This window comes from Amphiprion ocellaris, chromosome 21 (assembly GCF_022539595.1).
Source record: "Amphiprion ocellaris isolate individual 3 ecotype Okinawa chromosome 21, ASM2253959v1, whole genome shotgun sequence".
Lineage (NCBI taxonomy): Eukaryota > Metazoa > Chordata > Actinopteri > Pomacentridae > Amphiprion > Amphiprion ocellaris.
The window spans coordinates 5,541,519-5,562,557 of record NC_072786.1 but is presented as its reverse complement, the minus strand read 5'-3'; the positions used below and the strand labels follow the sequence as shown (position 1 = coordinate 5,562,557).

The following is a 21,039-nucleotide window of genomic DNA, read 5'->3' as shown; positions in this document are numbered from 1 at the left end:
TCCATGGAGATGCCATCAGAAGACTCTGACTTAGGATTGAGAGCCATAATGAAGGGCAAAAAGTTAGCAAATGTAGCACAATCCAAAGTGGCATAAAACCGGCGAACGTAAACAAATCCGTCTTATACGTATTTGTCAGCTCCGCTCATCAACTAGTTCCACATAAGCAGTTCCGACATAACGCCAAAATGCCATACATTAAACCGAAGACCGCCCCATAACCAATTCCGACGAAACAACATGCGTCGATGACAATGTAAACTGAGGACCCCTTGTACAGTATATAGAGTGAACATATTGTTTCCAGTGTTGGTAACACATGTGGGAATATCTTGTACGTGTAGATTCCAGGTTGTTTTTGCCATTATAACTGCACTGTACTACATAAAAGACATGTTTGAGTTTAGTCTCCTTCTAGCCATGATTGTGCTGTTTCCAAAGAGGTGCAGGATTTTATACTGCAGTAAAAATGAGTTCACAGCTGGTAAAAAATGTCCAGAAACTGCTTGGGGTTCTGAGAGTAAAGATCACTAGCAAATATTATAATCATGTAATCATCATCACAACAAGCTTTAAGAGAAATATAGATGAAAAGAGGTGAATTGCTGGTGCACTTCCAAATGTATTAAACATCTTACTGAAATGCCTTTCGCATTTTTTGTTACTTTCATCAAAATAGACATCAAAATAGCTGGTCTTTTTTGTTGCATGCCCTTTCAAGAATCAAAATACTGACAGACAACACTGAGACTGAGCTGTTTACCGACAGGACGAATCCTACATATTGATGAATAACCCAGATCCGGTAATCGAGTTATGCTTCCTCTGATTATGACCTTGATAGGAGTGGGATAACATGATTAAGATGTTTATTTGACAGTTGCTGTAATTAGAGTACTCTCTTCCTCTGGTCACAATAAAATTACAAGAGTGAAAGTAAATATGGAATAACTGTTATCCAGGCTGTGTGTGCATTTGTGTGTGGGTAGCAGCTCTGAAGAGGGAGAGATTTGGTCCACGGTCGGCCCAAATAGAAGTCCTTTTGGCCACAAAGGCTCTGGCCATGAATATTAAGACTGTGGGTCGGCGTGTCCCCAAGCTGCTCTGTGGACCAAATCAAACACACCTCGCTGTCCTCAGTCTGCAGGCAGCGACCTGAACCAGCAGCTATACAGGGGTGGAAAAAGGTTGACAGGCATCTCAAACGACACACATGCTAGGCTGCTCTTTGACTGTGAGTTCTGAAAGCATGAAGACTTCATTTAAGCCTAGAAAAGTGGAACAGTTTGCGCACCTGTCTCCAGATTCATAATTTAAATGACCGTTTGCTGAACCCTGTACAGTCATAGCACAGCAACTGTACCTCCTATCAAGCTTTGAGTTTCTCCATATGCTGAAGCAGTGTGCGTGAGGCTATAGTCGGAAGCAAACTTGAAGAAACAAGAGTTTGGAAGGCGGTGTCTGTTAGCATTTCCAAAAATTATTTTAAAAAAAACCACAAGAGCAAATGTAGAAGAAATGGATTAAACTGTGTGTTCATGTGCTCTAACAGAGGCTGCAAACACTAGTTGTAATCCTGCCTTACCTCGACGTTTGTGGAATTGCTGATCTCAAAAATACAAAGCCAAACTCATGAGCACATACTTTATACAATATTTCAAAGCTTGTCCTAGAAGCTGTGACTGGGTTCACGATAGCAGCTCTGTTATGTGAACTTAACATTATAGAAACTGCTGCCAACACTGACAGAGATAATCATATACCTCACTTAGTTCTCATTGCAAAGTCTTTTCTCTTGTGTTGTTAGAACTGACAACACACACCAGTCAGCCACAACATTACAACTTCTGACAGGTAAAGTGAGTAACATTGACTATCGTGTCAAAATGTGATGTTCCGCTTGGAAATCTTGGGTCCTGGATTCATGTGGATGCTACTTTGACACATGCCTTTCATTGTTTCGGACCACATTCAACCCACCTTGGAAACACTAGACCCCAACACCAGCAACCTTCCATCCAAGATCACAAAAACTGCACAGGAACAGCTTGAGGAACACGACAAAGAGCCTCCAAACTCTCAAAAACAACAAGCCTGAACAATGGAAACCCCACAGACGACAGGACCCAAATGATCCAGACAAAACAGGACACCTCCAGAGGTAACATGTTCAGACCTCAACAAGTTGTAGCTGTTCTGGCAGCACAAGAGGGACCAGTACAACTTTATAGAGGTGTTTTTAAAGTTATGGCAGATCAGTGTTCTTCCAATATGAACCAGTATGTAAGATATCCACCCAAACTGGGTGATCTAAGAATGAATAACAGTCTGAACAAGGCTGTTCTTTATTTAACATTGCATGTCTTAACCATTAATGGCCAGATATTTCTCTAAGATATGCAGCTTTAACATCAGTCTTCTATCACAGTAGAAGGTAAGAAGCCATCAACTTCAGATTTACCATTTTACAAGATTTCCATTTAAAATGATGCAGTTGGAAATATTAAGGAGTCAGTAGGAGACCATGTTTTCAGTTCATGGAGCTTGCTTAATTCGCTAATAGCTTAATTAGCAAGCCACAACTGATAAAATCCAGTAGTTAGAGTTGCCATTTTTAGCCAGAGAAAGCCTTGAAAGCACTTCGAGTTAACTACACACATGCTGTAAAATAGAAAGCTTGGCAGTCATAGCAACAGTAACTAAGGAAAGGTGGGAATTAACCATCATTTCTCTGTGCTGTTATCAACCTTCACACCACACAGCCCAACACACCTGCAAGTAGACAGAGAAAACAGCAACAAACAGTGTTCAGAAGTTTCCACTGCCATAGTTTCTTTCCTATTCATTTCTCATGTGTGGCAGTTTTTTTTTGTGTGTTTGATGAAAAAATCGTATCTCACTTCCACTTTAGGAGAGCATAAGTGAGACTAAAAAGCCTCTCTTCATTTCATATTTTTCAGCGCCAGTAGCATTATCAACGCACACACACACACACACACTGTGCACACATTTCTGCTGGTGTTCCAGATTTATTGATTGCAGACGTACCAGAACTTGCGAGCTGTTCCTGATAAATACCCTAAATTTTCATCTGTGAGATGTCATTATTTAAAAAAAAAAAGGAGGAGAGGAGTGTTTTGTCAACTAAAGATTAGGTTTAAAGTATAGCCCAGGGTTTGCAGTTCCATTTACCTTCCCAGAGATAAGGCCGGAGTACTCTTAGCTCAGCAGTGAACAACAGTACTGCTCTCTGCACTGCCTTGTAAAAATGGATACCAAGTATTTAAAGGAAAGACAGTCAAGAAGAATACAGTTGGACCTTCAGTGTTTTTTAGTGGTTGGACTGAAAACAAAGCACATTCAATGACAAGGATTCCTCGACGTGCTGGTTCGATGGGTTCTTTGGACAGGTGAGTAATAAGGATGGAGGCAATAACTGCAGTTAGCCGACAGGAGAGCAGGGAAAGTTCAAGTGTTTCGGATATGCACCAGTACTGTCTAGTCCTAGGGAACATGCTGTCAAGATGTACTGTTTTATTCTGTTGCAGTGCAAATATGTGCAGCTACAATTGTGAGGATCAAGAGAATTAGTTGAATATTTACAGTAAAACTACTAAATAATGTCTTCTTTGATCAGTTATCCATCCATAAGACGCTCGGTACATGTCATCTCCAGGACACTTTGGGATGCACACCTGGAGCGGAACCGCCGACATGCACAAAGAGGAAAACAAATCGAGCTGAGCTGTCCGTGAGATCTGAACAGCTCCTTCTGATTTAAAAGCAGATGTGTCGAAACACTTCGGCTTCTGCAACATCAACGGCGGAAGCCAATCGGAACCACGTAATATATAATGTATGCTCCGCTGCATACATTGGAGCCCAGGTACACCATCCCATCCTGACACTATTTCAATGACACGGCCATCCCGACAAAGATGCATCAATAATCAATTTATAACTCAATCGTAATTGTTATCAAATCATCATCATATCAAATGCATAAATATTCCCACCCCTAGTGCTAACCACCAAGCCACTGTGCAGCCCTTGATCAACTATACTCTGCCCAATTTGTGATGTTGCTCACTAACAAAGTATATTCCAAAGATCTGTCTCACCTCTGATTGACCGAGCTAAATCCTGCCTAGTTGCGCCAAGGGCTCTTTGGTGACAGCGCTGTGTGAATAAGACATACTTAGACTACTCCTTGTGGACACAATTAAGTGAGCCAAGGTCCATTTTTACTGTCTTACCCACCAGTTTTGATTATCTCCAGTTTCCAACTTCAAGAAGCTGTCATATTCAATCATTAGCCTCTCACAGATATATTCCAGAAACATCCAGCGGGCTGTCACATGTCAGGGGAGCGATGAGTTGCAGTGGGACTGAGCTCCCACCTCCGAGCCGCTTTAGTTCTCAATTAGTTTGACAAATAAGTTGCTAAATTACTGCTCTGGCATGCAAGCACGAAAGGTGTTGAAAATGCCTTCAGGGCAAGAGAAGTTTGTCAATAATATATGATACTATTACAGGTGTTTTGTCAACTCTATACCTGCCAGAACTCTCTTGAGAAGGTTTCACATTTCCTTCTCTCTCATTTCCCCAAAGACATGAGATCATTATACCAAAGACGACACTGGAAGCTTGAAGCGAGCGTCACTGTGAGGTAACCGCAGGCAGGACACCTGACGGATTTGTCTTTCTGACACTGTCACTGTACAGTCAAGGGTAGTAGAGGGGGTGAGTGTCGGAAGGGGGAGTTGTGTTGATGAAGGCCAATTAGTGAGCAAATTTCACACCTCTCCCCCTTCGCTTCTCGCGGCCACATCTGCCGGCGAGCGTCGAGCATTGAGTCACGCTCACCATGCGGCGCATCCACATCTGTGTCCCGCCTTGTCAGTCAACGCCTCCCAGCCTCCCTCACCTTCACCCGATGCACACACTCCTCCACCCCCGATATGAAAGAGTCAGAGATTATACGGATGATGCTGCACTCCATCTTATAAGATTAAGAGGTGTCTCCAGCGCGTGCCTATTTCTAACAAACCGAGCGCCTGGCATTGACGCCGTGTTACCGGGCCGTTCTGACCTGCAGTCTCAATTTGCAGGAAGTAGGAAGAAGTCATGAGAGGGGCGTCGAAGAGGAGGGGTAATATGGAAGGAGAGGGAAAGAAAGCGGGGCTGAGATTTTTTTTAGGAGGAGTTGAGCCTTTGACGCAGACGGGGAGTGGAAACGGTTGCCATGGAAACCCCACCCTGCCTCCAATGAGTCAATGAGTAAGTGAGGGGAGGAAAAAAGGCAGCCGAGGAAATGGAGGGATGAGAGAAAGTCAGCTTTTGACTAAAGGTATTTGTCTGATCTGCCTAACCTCTCTTGGAAAGAGAAATAAACAAGTATGCAAACAAACAGCAGGTGTTCCTGCTTCTCATAAACAACACAAAAACAGCTTACAATGCAGGATCACCTCCAGTCCAGCTATATATTAAAAGCCTCAATCTGCTCCTCATTCATCACCACGCTGGGCCTCAGCTCAGAGCTCCGCAGTGAGGCCTCTCTCTCTCTCTCTCGCTGGGTTCCTCGATGAGGCTCTATCGTTTATTGGGTTTCTCACAGAGATGCTAAATAATGAATGGTGGGGCACAGGGGAGCTGTATGTCTTTTTATTATCCTGATTATTGCTGTCATCTATCAGACATCAGGCGATTAAACAGAAACCCAAGCATGTGACAACCTAAGGAAAGAGGGTAAGGCCAATCGCAGATACCTGGCAGATAACTAATTAGCAAAAGAAGAAAAATAGGGTGCGGGGAGGAAAACTGATAATGAACAAAGGAAGTAAAGATAAGGACAGTGCAGCAGAGCAGCGGGGTAGAAAGAAGGAGAGGAGGCAGGGATTCATACTTTCCGCTGTGCTGCAAGACTTCATGATGATAAAAAGCAACAACTGTGCATAGACAGATGGACTTGAAGTCTCTCCGTCTCTCTCTCATTAGTAAACGGCAGAAGCATTGTGCACGGTTGCCCCAGCCATTAACACAAACTCAATGTCCCTGTGGGCGTCAAACTCTCCATTAACTCGCAGTCTCAACCACTACTTCCTGCCATTTAAGCATATGTTGTTTGTGCATGCATGTAAAGGCCAGAGCACACAAACGCAGAAACGCTAAGAGCAGACATGCACTCACACACTTTAAAGACAGATGTGGAAACATCCAATCACACCCTTCATAAACTTTATTAGCTTTTAGCTTATGTTCACTGGGATGTTCTGCTTAAGTGGGTCATCTCACTGTTTGTATTCTTTACATGGTAGTCAAGCTATGGTCAATAGAGCCAGCAGTCCCCTGTAATATGGTGACATAGCTCAGATTTTGCCACAGAACTTACATTCACAGCCGACTATTCCACATCCTTTAGGTTGTATTAAACACTTGCTACCAGTGCTTTTTGGAAACTGTGGATTCACAGGATTTTTGCATCAGTGTGAGAAACAACTTTAAAATGACCGGAATATGTATCAGTAGAGCTTTCAGCAAATTCACTATATCGACACCGTAGAAGTTCTTATTCATAGCGCTCACTTTTAGAAGCACTCACTGTCTTTTACATGTACTACAGTCAGTACCATAAATCACAACCTATTACAGTCATACGCCGTGTCCGAAATTGCTCCCTCATTGATTATCTCACTGTTCCCACATCATAAACAGCAGTTTAGACCATTCCAGGGGGTGGTAAGTTTCAAAAGAGGGACTGAGAGTTTATTAACAGTAGTGGAAAGCAGAAGTTTTCAGACTTTCTTTGCTTTACTTGTGAATTTTTGGATAATATCAGGCATATCACGATTTTCATAGATGGCTCAAAGCAAAATTTTGTCACAAGTACACGTTATGGTGTTGTTTCAAGGTGATCATATTGAATTTTTTACACATGAAAACGTCTGAAAACAACTGGATCTGTGTTATATACTGGATTTAGATCAACCCTAATGTTTCCAACAAAGTTAAAGCTTACACATATACGCAGTGTGTTTTATTGTAGTTGCCTGTCAATAGCTTCAGATGCCCTTTACCACACTGTATTGTATTGATCAGTCACTATAGGCTATTTTAGTGGGACTGTTTTGAACACAAGGTAGGCTATTCTGACTGAATTCACAACATACTTTTAGCTACATAGCTGGAAAGGTAGTCGACTCATGTAATGGTAAGTTTGCAGGTACATTAGCTAACATTACTTGCACCTAGCACATTAGAAAGAAATGACGTAACATTTAATAAAACTTTAATGCATCGCCCCATCTGTGAGTATTATTTATGCCACACTAGAGATATTTTCATCTGCAATGCAACAGACACCATCTCCCATAATCCAACACTATGTTTTCAGTTTTAATTTGATTGAATGATCCATAGTGGTAGAAACTCCACATTGTTCCTTTATGGGGCCTTGGCAGTCATTTACATATAGAGAGACTTAACAGGAAGTAAGAAAGTAACAGAGTCCCTCTTCACCTTTTTACCTGCGTTTGGCCTCCCGATCATCAGCTCTATTATTCAGAGCCTGTCAAAGACATCCCACTCGCTCGTCGCTAAGTGCTTTGCTGTGTCGACGGAGCTAAAAGGCAAGGCGGAGCACGACGGCGATAAGAATATATGTGTGTTCGCTTGTGTGAAGCGAGAACTGAGAGAAGAAGGAGATGAGAAAAATAGCCAAGCAAGGGACAACAACAAAGGAGCAAACATATTGAGTAAAAATGAAAGACTCTTTTGGGAAATGAGTCATATAATCCTAATGACCTTCATATTTTTAACACGTTTTTTATTTCCCTGCAAGCGGAGATGCTGCACACATTTATATTAGATTTAGTATTTGAGGAAAGAACTTAAGAAGGACTTGTATTTATTTTAATCCATCAATTGACCTGTCATTTATTTACTCTGTGTTTAAATTCTTGACAATTACTTCAAATATTTAAAATGGTTTTCACAATTTTCGCCATGTTTTTAGTTCAATTTTATCTAAATTGTTGCACCATTTCTGATCAGTGGAACCCGCATAGATATCACGAGTAGTTCACACACACTTATTTCGCGCCGCTCTCTATCTCCCCCATGAAATCTATGTGGATTACCAGACGATAGGCCTGATTTCACATGGGCTCAGGCTATTAACGCTCTGACCTTGGATTTCAACCAGGCAATTTGTCTAAGAGCTGGCACAGCCTTAGCTGCCCTCACTGACTCCGTCCAAGCTTCACGATTGGTATGAATGGCAGTAACTCTCTACTGTCTGTCCGTCAGCCACCATCCCCTCCCCCGAACAATGTCTTTTCTTTACCATCAAGGGTTATGTTTAAATTGCTATGATGAAGCACTTCATATCTATCACTTGTAATTCTCTTTTCCCTCTCGCCCCTTGGTTTCCGTTGGATTTATCACTTATACATCTCAGCATGCTCCAGTGTAGCCCTTTCTTTATCGATTGACGAGATGTTTTAACTTTCTGTGGGTCAGTCTAGTGTTGTTACTGAATATCCACATAATTTGTGAGCCATCGAAACAAAAGGCTCCCATGTAATCGCTATTAGGATATTTTGTCTGGATTAAAGATGCAAATTTTAAATAATCTCCTTAACTGACAGTCAGTGATGTTAAACAATAAATAATTAATGGTTTAAATGAGTGCTTCCATATGCTGATAAAACTGCTTTAACCACTGACCATGTTGACCACAGCCTCAGCTTGGTTGTATTCAGAATGTGAAGAAGAGATTGAGTAAACACCGGGTTACACAGAACAGTCTTTCACAGCAAATGCTAATTATCACTTCACAGCTCACTTGAGTCATAATTTTTCTACTTAAAAATAATCCTCACACCTGATCTATATGATGGAGTGACTTGTTCACTGTACTTAACGTTAGTCCAGCTGCTGGAAACAGATGCTCAGCTGCAACAGATGTCAACAAATACTATTCCAGCAACTTTATCAGTCCAAGAAATCTGTCAGTATTTAGAGCTGCCTCGAGAATGCATTTAAACTCAGAGGAGAGTGTCGCTTACACACTTCAGCGCCGTGGCTTGATTGTTCTTGTAAGCAAGTAATCAGAGTCCTGCTGCTACTGAAGATTCACCGTGTTAGCAACTAGCAGCTCAGCTCCCAGCCTGTGTTAGCGTTTGGAAGTGTAGCATTAGCATGAGCCCAAGATAGTTAGATTAACCGAATACCCAGCTATCACCAGGCAGTAGTTAGACAGCAGGGAGGTGTGCTTGTTTTATGGACCCTTACAGGCAGTCAGCAACACACCTGTAACTCCATCTCATTATACAGTAAGAGACTCCACCTAGTCGTGCAACCAGGTATTGGTTAATATAGCTTTTATTGATGAAATTACAAAGAACAATTAATTGATTCACAATTAGTCTTTACAGTGGGTCCTCGACTTACGTTGGAGTTCTGTTCCTACAGATTGATGGAAGTCGAGTTTTGCCTTAAGTCAGAACTCTGGAGAAACTGTACACAAAGCCGTGATGTGCATCACAACATTGATCAGTTCTTCATGAAAGCCATGAATACTTTCATGCATGTATGAGTCATTTTACAAGAAGATAAAAGAACATGTTCCACTGTTTTTCTAACTTCCTCTAATGATGCCGATGTTTGTCAGTGTTTCACCCTGTTTCGAGTGCTTCATTAAATCTAATTTCACTTCCATGGTGTGTTGCTCTTTAGGCAGAATTTTTGATGTACTTTTATTTTTAAAATGTCTTTATTTTGAAGTCGTCTGTTAACAGTTGTCACTTCTTGTTCGCTATTTAGATGCTTAGCTTTACACACGTATGTGCTTTTCTGGATGCACGGCTCTCTACTTTTTAAACGCCATGGAGGCAATATCACAAGTAATTAATTTCATTTTTGGTCTTACTGGTTAAGTTTAAAGGATTTATTTACATGTATTTATGTAGTTTTATTTTGTTTTTGTTGCAGTTTTCACTCTGTAATGTGTATCAAGAACCACAGTACAGAAGTCAAGTTTCCTGCTACTCACAAATCATTCTGCAAGCATGAGTTTAACTAGTTGGATAGCTGCGGCTTTAACCATCACCATTTTCTTTGCTATCAGAAGAGTCTGACTTACACTTTGGAGCCATAATGAAGGGCAAAAAGTTAGCAAATGTAGCACAATCCAAGGTGGCGTACAACCGGAGAATGTAAACAAAGCCGTCTTATAGTGCCGCATGACGATGTATTCGTCTGCTCCGCTTGCCAACTAGTTCCACGTAACCAGTTCTGATGTAACGACGAAACGCCGTAGGTCGAGGACGTCGTAAACCGAGGACCTCCTGCAATACCTAATCTGGACAATGGTATTCAGTCAGACTGAGGTGAAATCTCAAGAATTTATTTACTGGAAGACTGTACAAACTGTAATTACACCTGAGACCCAATGTGTAGATTTCGTCTGTCCAGTTTGATTGATTTATCATATTCACAATGCATTCTGTGTACAGTTCACAAGCATTTATTTTGTCCATCCATCCATCCATCCATCCATCCATCCATCCATCCATCCAGATATAAAAAGCCCAGTTCAGTCATGACTAAGCCTCTTCCTCTCGGCAGCACTGAGGCCCATTGTTGAAGCTTCATTAATGCACCAGTTAACCTTCCTTTACCTCTCTTTCTCTTTCTCTGCAATAGTTTATCTGCAGTCCATTTACTTGTGTGGTTATTATAGTCGGTGTCCCTATCATTGTGCTTCCTCCCCCTCTTCCCCCTCCATTCCCTTTTGTGTTCCTCCACCTCTATTTGTTCTCCTATTTGTTCTCACCCTTTACTCTTCACCTCTTCCTCTATCTTCAGTGCTTCACCGGCAGTGGATCCATGAGTGGTTATCAGAGAAAATTATGCTTGTGTTGCAAATAAATAGCTTGTTTTTTTTTTTTGTTGTTGTTTGTTTCTCCTGCTGTATTCTGTTCAGAGAGAGGATTTCTGCCCGCTCCCGGCCTTGAAGAATGCACCTCCATTAGGGATTCAGGGGAGAGTTAGCCACCAGACAGCTGGGCCTAATGGCACAGCTAGGCTAACACACACTATACACAGATAAGAGCTTGTACACACACAGACAGATACTCTTAAATATCACAACTTATTGACTGATGGCAATGAGCATATATTCAGCAAATAAATGGCAAATAGGAATCACAAGAGTATGGATTAAACATCTGTATGTCTGAGTCTGTAGTAGTGCTTGCAGGGATTAATAAACCTGATAAAGGCCACAACTACACACACACACACAGCCCCAAGACCTAGATAAGCATTGAGTTTGAAATGCGAAATAAAAGCACCAGGTATCAATAGCTCAAAGTCCTCCAAGTCTTATCTTTGATTGTCTACACAACGCTCAGTAAACAATTGTGTGCTCTTGTAAGGCAGTTAATGCAGCTAATTAGAGACACAGAGCTGCAGTCAACACTTGCTTTTAAAGTGTCGAAACTTCCAGACAAGACTGATTCCAGCTAAACTAACACTCCAAGCAGCTGATTGATCAGCACACAAGCAGATATTTGGAAGCTTTGGAACCGAAACCGATAGGAGAAAGCAAAGACGAAAAGAAAATATCACATCATAGACTCTCATCGGATTAAATGTTTAGTATATTCAACTAATCCCAAGCTTCAAAAAGAAAGGAAAACAAGCAGGAAGCATGTCCGGATCCACCTGTCAGGATGCCATAGTCCTTCCAACTTCTGTGCTTGTACTTGTACCTGCTGCCTTCAAGTGCTCGTCAGTGCACACAGCAACTTACCAGTTTATGTTTCTCTGGAGAAATCAACCAAAACTCATCTGCTTGTCTGGTTGCAGGTTTGCTTTATGTCAGAGTGGCAATTTGACTGGAAAATGTGGCAACAGGTTGAGCCTGACAAAACATCAACCCAAGGTTTACTTCGTTGCATGTTTTTGACCACATCAGACTGTGCTCATCAGCAGATCACAGTGAATATTTAACCATTCCATGACTGTTCAGCACAAACAACAAAAGCTGGACGCTACAGGAGTTTCTGACTGATTTCAACCAATTTCACCCCTTTAGACAATCGAAAGAGAAATCAGGCGTGGAGGTCTGATCCAATGTTAGGCTCAGATTATTTGGTAATGTGTGGGGTTCACTGATTCAGTCTTAAACTTCCCTAAATCATTGCGGTCACCCTGATAACAGCAAATGCATTTGCTAATTGGGACGGTTATGATTATCATGCTAAACATTCTAGCTCTTGAGGGTATCGTTAGCTACAGATACCAAAACTGGTAGTTAAGATCTCACCTCTAGTTCTACTGAAAAATAAACAACCGTCTTAGCTGGATTTTCCCCAACATTTTCTCTTCTACACTTGTTTATACTCATGCTGTTGTTTTTTCTCACTGCAAGTGGTTGGAAACACAGTCTCCATTTTGTTTACATCTGCTTCCCCATGAGATCATGCGGTGCTCTGCTCCCAGACTGCTCCCTGAGGCACCGTAATTAGAATAATATTCTGCAGTGTGTGGTGCATCATTATCTTCAAATCTTGTGTGCACATCTGAGATTACAGAGAAGAATCTTTGCTAAGTTTCTCCTTATGCGCAAGATGTAATTTGACTTTGAAATCTGTTAGGCTTTTAAAACTCCTGTAGTATGAGCCCAGCTTACGTTTATTTGTTTGCATTCTCTTGCCTCACTGTATTTGTGGTGAGGAGAATTACTCTGTGCTCTGGAGCTCCAGCAGGGGCTTTTCAAATTTTTAAAATATAACCCTGAAGATGCCACAGCGACGTCAGATGTATCTTAGGCTCCACAATTTATGGTAGAAAGCCTGAACTGGAGGTGTGTGGTTTACAGAAGTGGGGATTTAAGAGGAGGAGAAGGTGGAATGAAAGATGTTGCTTTCTGTGAAACGGAAGATCCTTAATATCTTCATATCTTGGCCTTTGCTGCTTCAATTAAGACTGTTAGTTGTTTTATCTGTCTTTTCGTCATTAATCAAATTCCCAGAATCAAGCTGCCACACAGTAAACCTGGAACTCTTAGCACCCCTGGAGTCTACGGTCCTCCTTTGTAATTGCACACTTGGCTTTACTGATAATCCAGCCTTGGCAAAAGGATAAATAATAGCGTCTCACTCAAGGAGGTGAGCTGAGATAAGGGAGGACAAAAGGAGGGCAAGTAAGGACAAGGGAACTCACAGGGGACGGTGCGGAGGTAGAGGTTGTCCCGGATGATCTGCTGCAGCTCGTGGTCCACCGAGCCTTTCTGGAAGCGCAGGTTGAGGTAGTGGCGCAGGTCCTTGTCTATCACGCCCCCTGGAGGAACACAAAGACCAGCAATCAGCATCTGACCATCAAATCCAAATCCAAATCACTCACTCTGACAGTAATGGCAAATTTATATTCGTGTAGAATTAAAGAGCCTCATCAGTCCTCGTTCAGAACGGGGACAGCTGGATGTGTTTGTGAATTATCCAGAAAAGAACTGCTGTTTTTTTACAAACTTTGCATGAAGCGGAGGAGGATCCAAACGCTGCGGCAACAAATGACCCAGAATCTCCGAAAAACCACAGTAAACAATTAGAATTCAGTCAAATTCTCCAAACAAACAGCCAACGCTAATGAACAGACTTTGCGCTCTCTCAGATTGAGCATCTGTCAAGCGCAGCCACGGATTGGTGGAGGTGTTAATTAGAGCAGTGGCCAAACACGTGTGGAGAAATGTCTACGCATAAATCACCCACGGACTCCCCCTTTACTCCCCTCCAGGGGGCTGTTTTCACATCCATTCTCCTCACCCTCACCTGAGTGGCCTCACCCCCTTCCTCCACCCCTCAAGTGTCTCCAGCAGTCCCAGCTCTGTGAATAGACTTCCACTTAAAACCAGTAAATCTCGCTGGCTCAGCACGACCACAGATTAAAAAAAAAAAAACTGTGATGGAGGGACGACAGAAATGGAGGCAAGGGATAAGAGAGATGGAAGGCCGGGGCAAATCCCACGGGGGAGTAGAAAGGGGCAAGCTAAAACAAGCATCCCCCCCAACAAATACCCCATCCATCTATTCTACCACACACTCATATAATCACATTTGAAATGGAGGCAGGACAGGACGGATGAGAGGAGGCGGGGGGGAGGGGGGCTTCTTGACTGATGCTACTTAAGGGATTCCTGCTTTAACCAACACAGTTGTCCTTCTCACTACTCCTCTGCATAGAAGTAAAGAAGCAGGGAGGCAGACAGAGTGGGTGCCCAGGCTGGAGAGACATTCATCTAACCTTCAATATCCCGTTTAAATCAGCAACTTGGCTCCGTGCCACGCAGCATTTAGCTCCCCCCCTCCCACCCACCCAATCCTTCTTCTTTTTCCCCATGAAATCCTGAGGCAATGACATCCAAGCATGACATGTTGGTTTGCGTACATGTCAACAACACACACATGTAGAGACAGATGCATGCAAACATGCGATTGACTGTAAAGGCACTCAAGACAGAAGGTGGTGGAAACTGTAGGATCCATAATGAGCGGGGCATTAATTCAACAATAACCTAGTTTGGAAGTTTTCTGTCATACTAAGGGGCATCAATTATTTAGGACATTCTGCTTCTTCGCTCGTGTGTTCTGGAAACACACACTTACACACACACTGACATGCATTAATCCTAAACTAATTCACTGAGCGTTGCATTATAATCATACAAACCTGAATTACAGACACCAGCTGCATCTGTGTCTCTGTCAAAGCTGTGGAGCAGCGCAACCTGCCAATTTGCATTTGCATGAGAAAAGAAGCCAAGCCAATGAATCTGCATACTGAAAAGGTGAGAACACTCAAAACCACACACACACACACACACTAAATAACACACTAGATGGCACCTCTTGCGTGGACAGCGGTTGTGCAGCCAGTATAGTGTCAGAGTCCTCTTTCCACAGGTTTTGTGATGCAAATATTCTCCGCTGGAGGAAATCTTGCGCCGGATCTTTCCCGCTGGAATCCCCCCCACACATACAGAACTGTCCTGTCCCTCAGGTCCTCAACTCTGCCTCTGTTTGCCCAATCTAGACACTGACAGCCAGCCAGCCAGCCAGCCAGACAGACAGCCAGCCAGCCAGCCCACGAGCCGAAGCACTTCTCACTCCACGGAGCAGAGATGGAGGAGGAGAGCGCGGCGGAACGAGCGGCTGACAAACACTGAGGCTGAGGAGAGATGGGAAGAAGTGAGCGTGTGCAGGAGAGTGAGGGAGAGCGACCGCCGAAGCTCTGGCAGCGGGGACCTTATCAAACCGTTTCTGCCGGATCCCTTCAGATTCTCAGGTCCTACAACGCCACCCGTCTGCAGCACAGAGCACTACACCCGCTTCATGTGCCCCTTTCAGATTCTAAGCCATCCCCTGCCGCTTCTCGCACCCCCCTCGGCTTATAGCATCCGCATGGCCCGGCCGTGACCCTCTCCCGCTTCCACCGTCAACAGCCACGTGGTGAAGCTAAATATGATGTCCCCGTGCTGTCCTTCTCCCGCAGACCGGTAATTAAGTTGTTGTTTGTTTACTGTGCGTCAAGAAACCGGCCATTTTTGGTCGTGCAACCTTTTCATCTATTCCCTCGGCTTCTCTTTCTTTCCCACTGACATCTGTGTGTTGATTTCAAAGCAAACAAGCACAGTTTGACTTTAATAGCAGCTACAACTCAAAGTGAATCCACTTTAGGTTTTAAAGCAATAAAATACTGAAAATACGAGACGAGAGCACTAGTGACAGTATTTCTCATCATTTTCTGAAAATGATTCAGTTAATGGAGAAAATAATCAGCAGATTAATCCATAATCTAATAATAATGAGCTGAGTTGTACGAAAAATAGTCCAAAAGTTCCACCTCAACCAACTACAACAGCAGAATATTTTGCTTATAATGCTTTTATATTAATGAATTATCATTAATAATAATCAATGATTATACAATATACTGTATTAGAGTATAGCAGTCCCAGGGGCCTTTTTTCTTTTTTATGAGTACTTTTACTTTTTTAAAGTATATTTTCATGCAAATATGTATATAGTTCAACACACTTTCATGCAAAACTTTACTTGCAACACACTCTGAAAAGTAATTCAAGGGACATATTCCCATCACAATTAAACATATGATTGCAAACTAAACAAATCTGATTAGTAGACATTATTAAGCTTTTTCAGTTGCAAACACTATTTTGATGATTGCGTTGACATAATAATTGTATCAACTGAATATTGTATATAATTCAAACCCAAATTTTTGGATTTGTTGATTGAAAACTAAATTAAAGTTAACATAACTTGGGAAAATTGCCTAGATAACTTCATTTTTTTCACCTTGAGGTCAGGATTTCAAGACTTCTCCCCTATCTTCTTGTCTTGACAACTTTGAATGGTTAAGACTGGTAATAATAAATACCTTTGATTGTAGAGGAAACTGTAGATGCCCAAAGTCAATGTAGTTTGTTGGTCGAACATATTTCTATTAGAAAGCTGTCAAAACTTAAACGTTTTGAGCCCTTTAACAGTGTGGAATTAGTTCTTTTACCAAGACAAATAATGTGTATTAATTCTTTACCACTGTTGGATTTAAAGGAATCAGATTAACACAGCTGCTCAATGAGTGGAATGATTTTCTTAATTATTATATTAGTACTAGTGGTGGGACACGATTAAAAAAAAGAATCTAATTAATTAGAGGCTTTTAATTAATTAATCGCGATATTCACATTTTTGCCAAATAGCAATATTTGACACAATAAACAAAGTTTTTCATTTCAAATAAATTATGGTTGATGACTGAATCGATGAATAGACATAGACGTGAACTTTAACAACAGAAATGTTCATTTCATTTATATTTATCTGCATTTTTAAACTGACTGCTACATTCCAATATGTATTCTGAAGGTAACCATCAGAGGAGCTCAGATAAAGTCATAACGCTCACAGCAAACACTGGTGCACCTCTCTGCAATATGGCCCAATATTTGGAAAAACAGATCTAAAAATAGATTGAGTGAGTGCACATGCAACAGTGCACAAGGGTTCAATTCCAGCAACAGCTCTGCTGGTTTGGAGTCAGTGAGGTGTGCGAGGCTGAAGGAGGTCATTTAAACAGATGTGATGCGGATATGTTTGCTTCTCGAGGTGGGTCCTCGTCAGCTTCTCCTGCTCTGACAGAGATGTTATCGCCGCTACGTGACACTGCCAACGGATAAAGGTGAATGACGGAGGTAGAATAGAGAAGAGAGGATGGAGGAGGAGAAAGAAAAAGGCCTCGGATTGACGGTACCTGGGGAAAATCCACTTGCTGGTGCATGAGCCAATCAGCTAAACATGAGAACAGTCCTAAAGGAATGGATAATTTATGCATTCACTCCCATTCCTCTGCTTCTACTCAACCTTGAGGAACGGGAACAAATGACACCATCCATATAAGACATAAAAAGGCATCTTCACAAGACGCGAGATGAAAGAGACTCATGTTTGCAGTTTTGGCAGCATTTCTGGCATGTTTAGAGTCAAAAGCAGGCATCGTAACTGTTTCCTAAACAGATGGGTGAATGAAAATTGTTGCTCAGAAGAAGAAGAGAATCCCCCATTTCAGCTCAGCAGGTGTCATGTAAATCCCCTGGGAGGCTGCAGGGAGAGAAAGAACAGCCTGTGGAGAGTCAAAAAAACAAGAGAGCAGCTGGTTCCTCCAGGGGATAGAGGTGCTCCAACAGCTAACCGCCTCCTACCCAGACACAAACTAGTCGAGCTCACCGAGGAGCTCTGACTTTCACAGCGAGATGAGAAGGTGGAGGCGAAGCGTACAGGAGCAGCACCCAGCTTGAAGAAGATGACAGCTCTGAACACAACGTATAGGGTCAATCTGTTCATTTGCTTTGAAATCATACTTGCAATAATTACTTAGTTTGGTCTCCATGTGAGGTTTTAAGAGAATACCAGCTTTTTCGAGTTGAGAGGAAACAATTTATGGCTGCTAACAGGGATGGAAACAGTACTACACAGTAAAAAGATGTTTGTACATTTTACGATGAAAAACTGTCAAACCACGACAGTAAAAATCTGTGAACCCTACACAGTTTGATGCAGTTTATATAACATTGAATCACCGCAAATAGATTAATCAGGAGAAAAGTGTGTTTTTAGGGGATTTTTTTTAACATACATTTCCCGACTCCTGCAGTTTTTAATGGAAAAATGCCACAACATGCATAACAATACTGTAATTTTTGCATTTTTTCTTGAAAAGAATCCAGTTTTTTACAGTTAAATGTACATATTGTTGTGCTGACAATGGAAATATTGGTAACAAGCAACATGGCAATTTCTGCATTACATATAAAAAATTTCAGTTTGCACCGGTTAAATTGATGTATTTTTATGTTAATACCGGACATATGCTTTAATATTTATGACAGCTTTAACCACAATTTTTGCTTAAAAAAAATACACATATTAAATATTAAATACACTAATTGTTGTGCTGATAATGGAAAAATGCTGTAATATTTATAAGCCACATAAACTTCATTTTATATGATGTTTTCATGTAAATTTTAAATTTTTTAGAGGTAAAAAAATGTTTTTTTTATACAGTAAAATATGGAATGAACCATGTTGTTTAACCCTTAAAATCAACAATATCAATAGATTTCTTTACCGTAAATGTAGAAAATATTTTACTGTAATTTTACGGCAACATTCTTGCAACTACAGCTGCCGTAATTTTAGTGTAAAAACAACTTTTTTTTACAGTGTAGAAATTGTACCTATATACTACGTGCTGTACTTAGAACAGTTACTTTTTAAAATGTATTGCTCATAAAAGAAAAAAAAGTTGGTCAGTTAAAATGTACTTTGAGTAAACGTTACTGTGTTACACACTTTAAAGGTTGCTACACGGTGGTAATAATGTTTTAACTCTAACTCTAAGGAACACTTTCACTCTACAACACAGTGTATTAAACTATCAGTGTAACAAAACTGTATATTCTTGTAGAATATTACAACATCATAAGATTTTGGGTGACCCAAAATTAGCTTTTATATCCAAAACAACAGTACGTCCGTTCCCTTGCCTGCGCTAACATCATATCTAACCTGAAAAAAACACTAAGACACCACCACAGCAGGTGGTCCTAGACTTTATGTAGTAATATTTAGCTGCATTAATCACAGAACTGGCCATTTGGACATCATTAACCCTTTGATGCATCACCTGGGTCAAAAGTGACCCAAATCCAATGGAAAATGGGTATCTCCTGATGTGGTCTATGCATCAAAGGGTTAACAGTAGAATAAACAGCTACGACTGTCACCAAGGCAAGACAACACAGAGATGCAGTTCATAAGCAAAAACTTTTAAGCAAACGGAGAGCTACACTGCTAGGCAACACAGTGCTTTTTGTATTCTCATGGAGAATGAATGACAACAATCAGTGAGATTGCTGCGGTTCTCATGTCTCTAAATGTCACTCAGTGAGCTTTGTACTGCATGAAGACCCGCAGTTTCTTTGCTCTCCTAAAAACTTGAGCAAGTTACACCCGAATTGTGTCAACAGTTCATGCAGGGAAACAGTGGAGTTCCATGGTTAGTAATTCATACAAGACAAGCCCACAAGGTCGTCACGCCGGACTCAACGCATCACGCGCACATATAAAATTCACACAGAGCGCTGAACAAATACTTCAGCAGCACTTTGACAGTAAAGTCTTCAAAGTCTCCTGCAGATGGCTTAAAAACTTGTGGAGGCTGTGGTGACAGTCAGTCAGCTCGGGGCGGCATCATCAGAGCCTTGCTGACAATATTTATCACACCCGCTCCGAGGGCATCCGTCAGCAGTCACATATGTAGCATTATCACACTGTGTGCGTGAGTGAGTGTGTGTGTTTGTGAATTAAAGTCAGAGAGAGCGCCAGCAGACAGCTGTTTGGATAATCAGACTAATTAAATGATCAGGATGGGCTTAAAACTTTGCCAGTTTCGCCAGACACACACTGCGCTCTGTTGATTAGTCTTCAATGAACACATACGATGCCAACTCTGCAGTGAAAGCGCTGGAATCCTTAAACACCGACTGGCTTTCAGATGGAGTTACATGCACATGCACACAAAGACTCGAATTAAATAATGTCGAGATGACATCTTTGTTCCTGCCACACAAAGCAGCTGATAAGAAAATAGCACGAAGTGACACGTTTCTGCTGCATTCCATCACATAGAAATGTTGCCGTAGCCAAGGACCCAGTCAGTCCTATACAACTGCTTCATTTCTACTCGTGATTTTCCTTTGTTCTTTGGTTATATTTAGGAAAATTCTATGGTTATGGTTAAAATACATACATTTTATTGTATGTTTGAAGCTTCTCTATTTTCTGGACTACCATGATGACAATTCTTTGCACTGCTGGCATCTTGCTCTTTTACAGTTACATTTATTCCACAAGCCACTTTATGCTGCCGTCATTTATAGTGTAGTAATACATTATTTATTCATGTTTCATTCTTCATTCTTGTATATAGTGTACATAGTATTGTTATTAGAATTACTATTATTACTATTATCTTATTTTATCTTATGACGAGTCTGGCCCTGTCTAATGTATGATTGGTTGGCTCAGAAGAAGCCACAGTAAAGCAATAAATAAATAGTAAAGACATGTTGATTTGAAATGTATTTGTTGTATGTCACCAACAAATACGTTTCCCCCAAACCTTATGTGAGAATGTAGGTTGGCTGGATAGAAATTTTGTAGAGACAGGGCTGCCAGAACACAAGCGTTTTGGTCTTTCTGTGTCAGTATGCAGTGCTATTTTTTTTCCACTACCTATAATCTGCTTTACATTGCAGATTAGCAATCTGCTCTGAATGCTCGGCTACGTGCCCTGAGCTTTGACTTGCAGGTGTTTCTATCACTTGTGACTGGCCTGTATGCTTAAATAACTGTTTGGTATTCCACTTGCTGCATTTATGTTAGT

At 41.4% G+C, this 21,039-nt stretch overlaps 1 protein-coding gene across 9 annotated transcripts in view; it reads right to left on the bottom strand.

The window, feature by feature from the left end:
- The window catches only part of magi2a (membrane associated guanylate kinase, WW and PDZ domain containing 2a), a 288,018-nt gene that overhangs the window by 194,343 nt on the left and 72,636 nt on the right, over positions 1-21,039 (bottom strand). For 7 of the 9 annotated variants that reach the window (XM_023268605.3, XM_023268597.3, XM_035947426.2 and 4 more), the window contains exon 2: positions 13,234-13,350. In XM_023268605.3, coding sequence (XP_023124373.1) covers positions 13,234-13,350 — 117 coding nt within the window. Of the gene's footprint in view, positions 1-13,233; positions 13,351-14,736; positions 14,795-14,912; positions 15,278-21,039 lie in introns of those variants that run through there. The other 2 variants (XM_055006789.1, XM_055006792.1) reach the window with 2 other exon arrangements.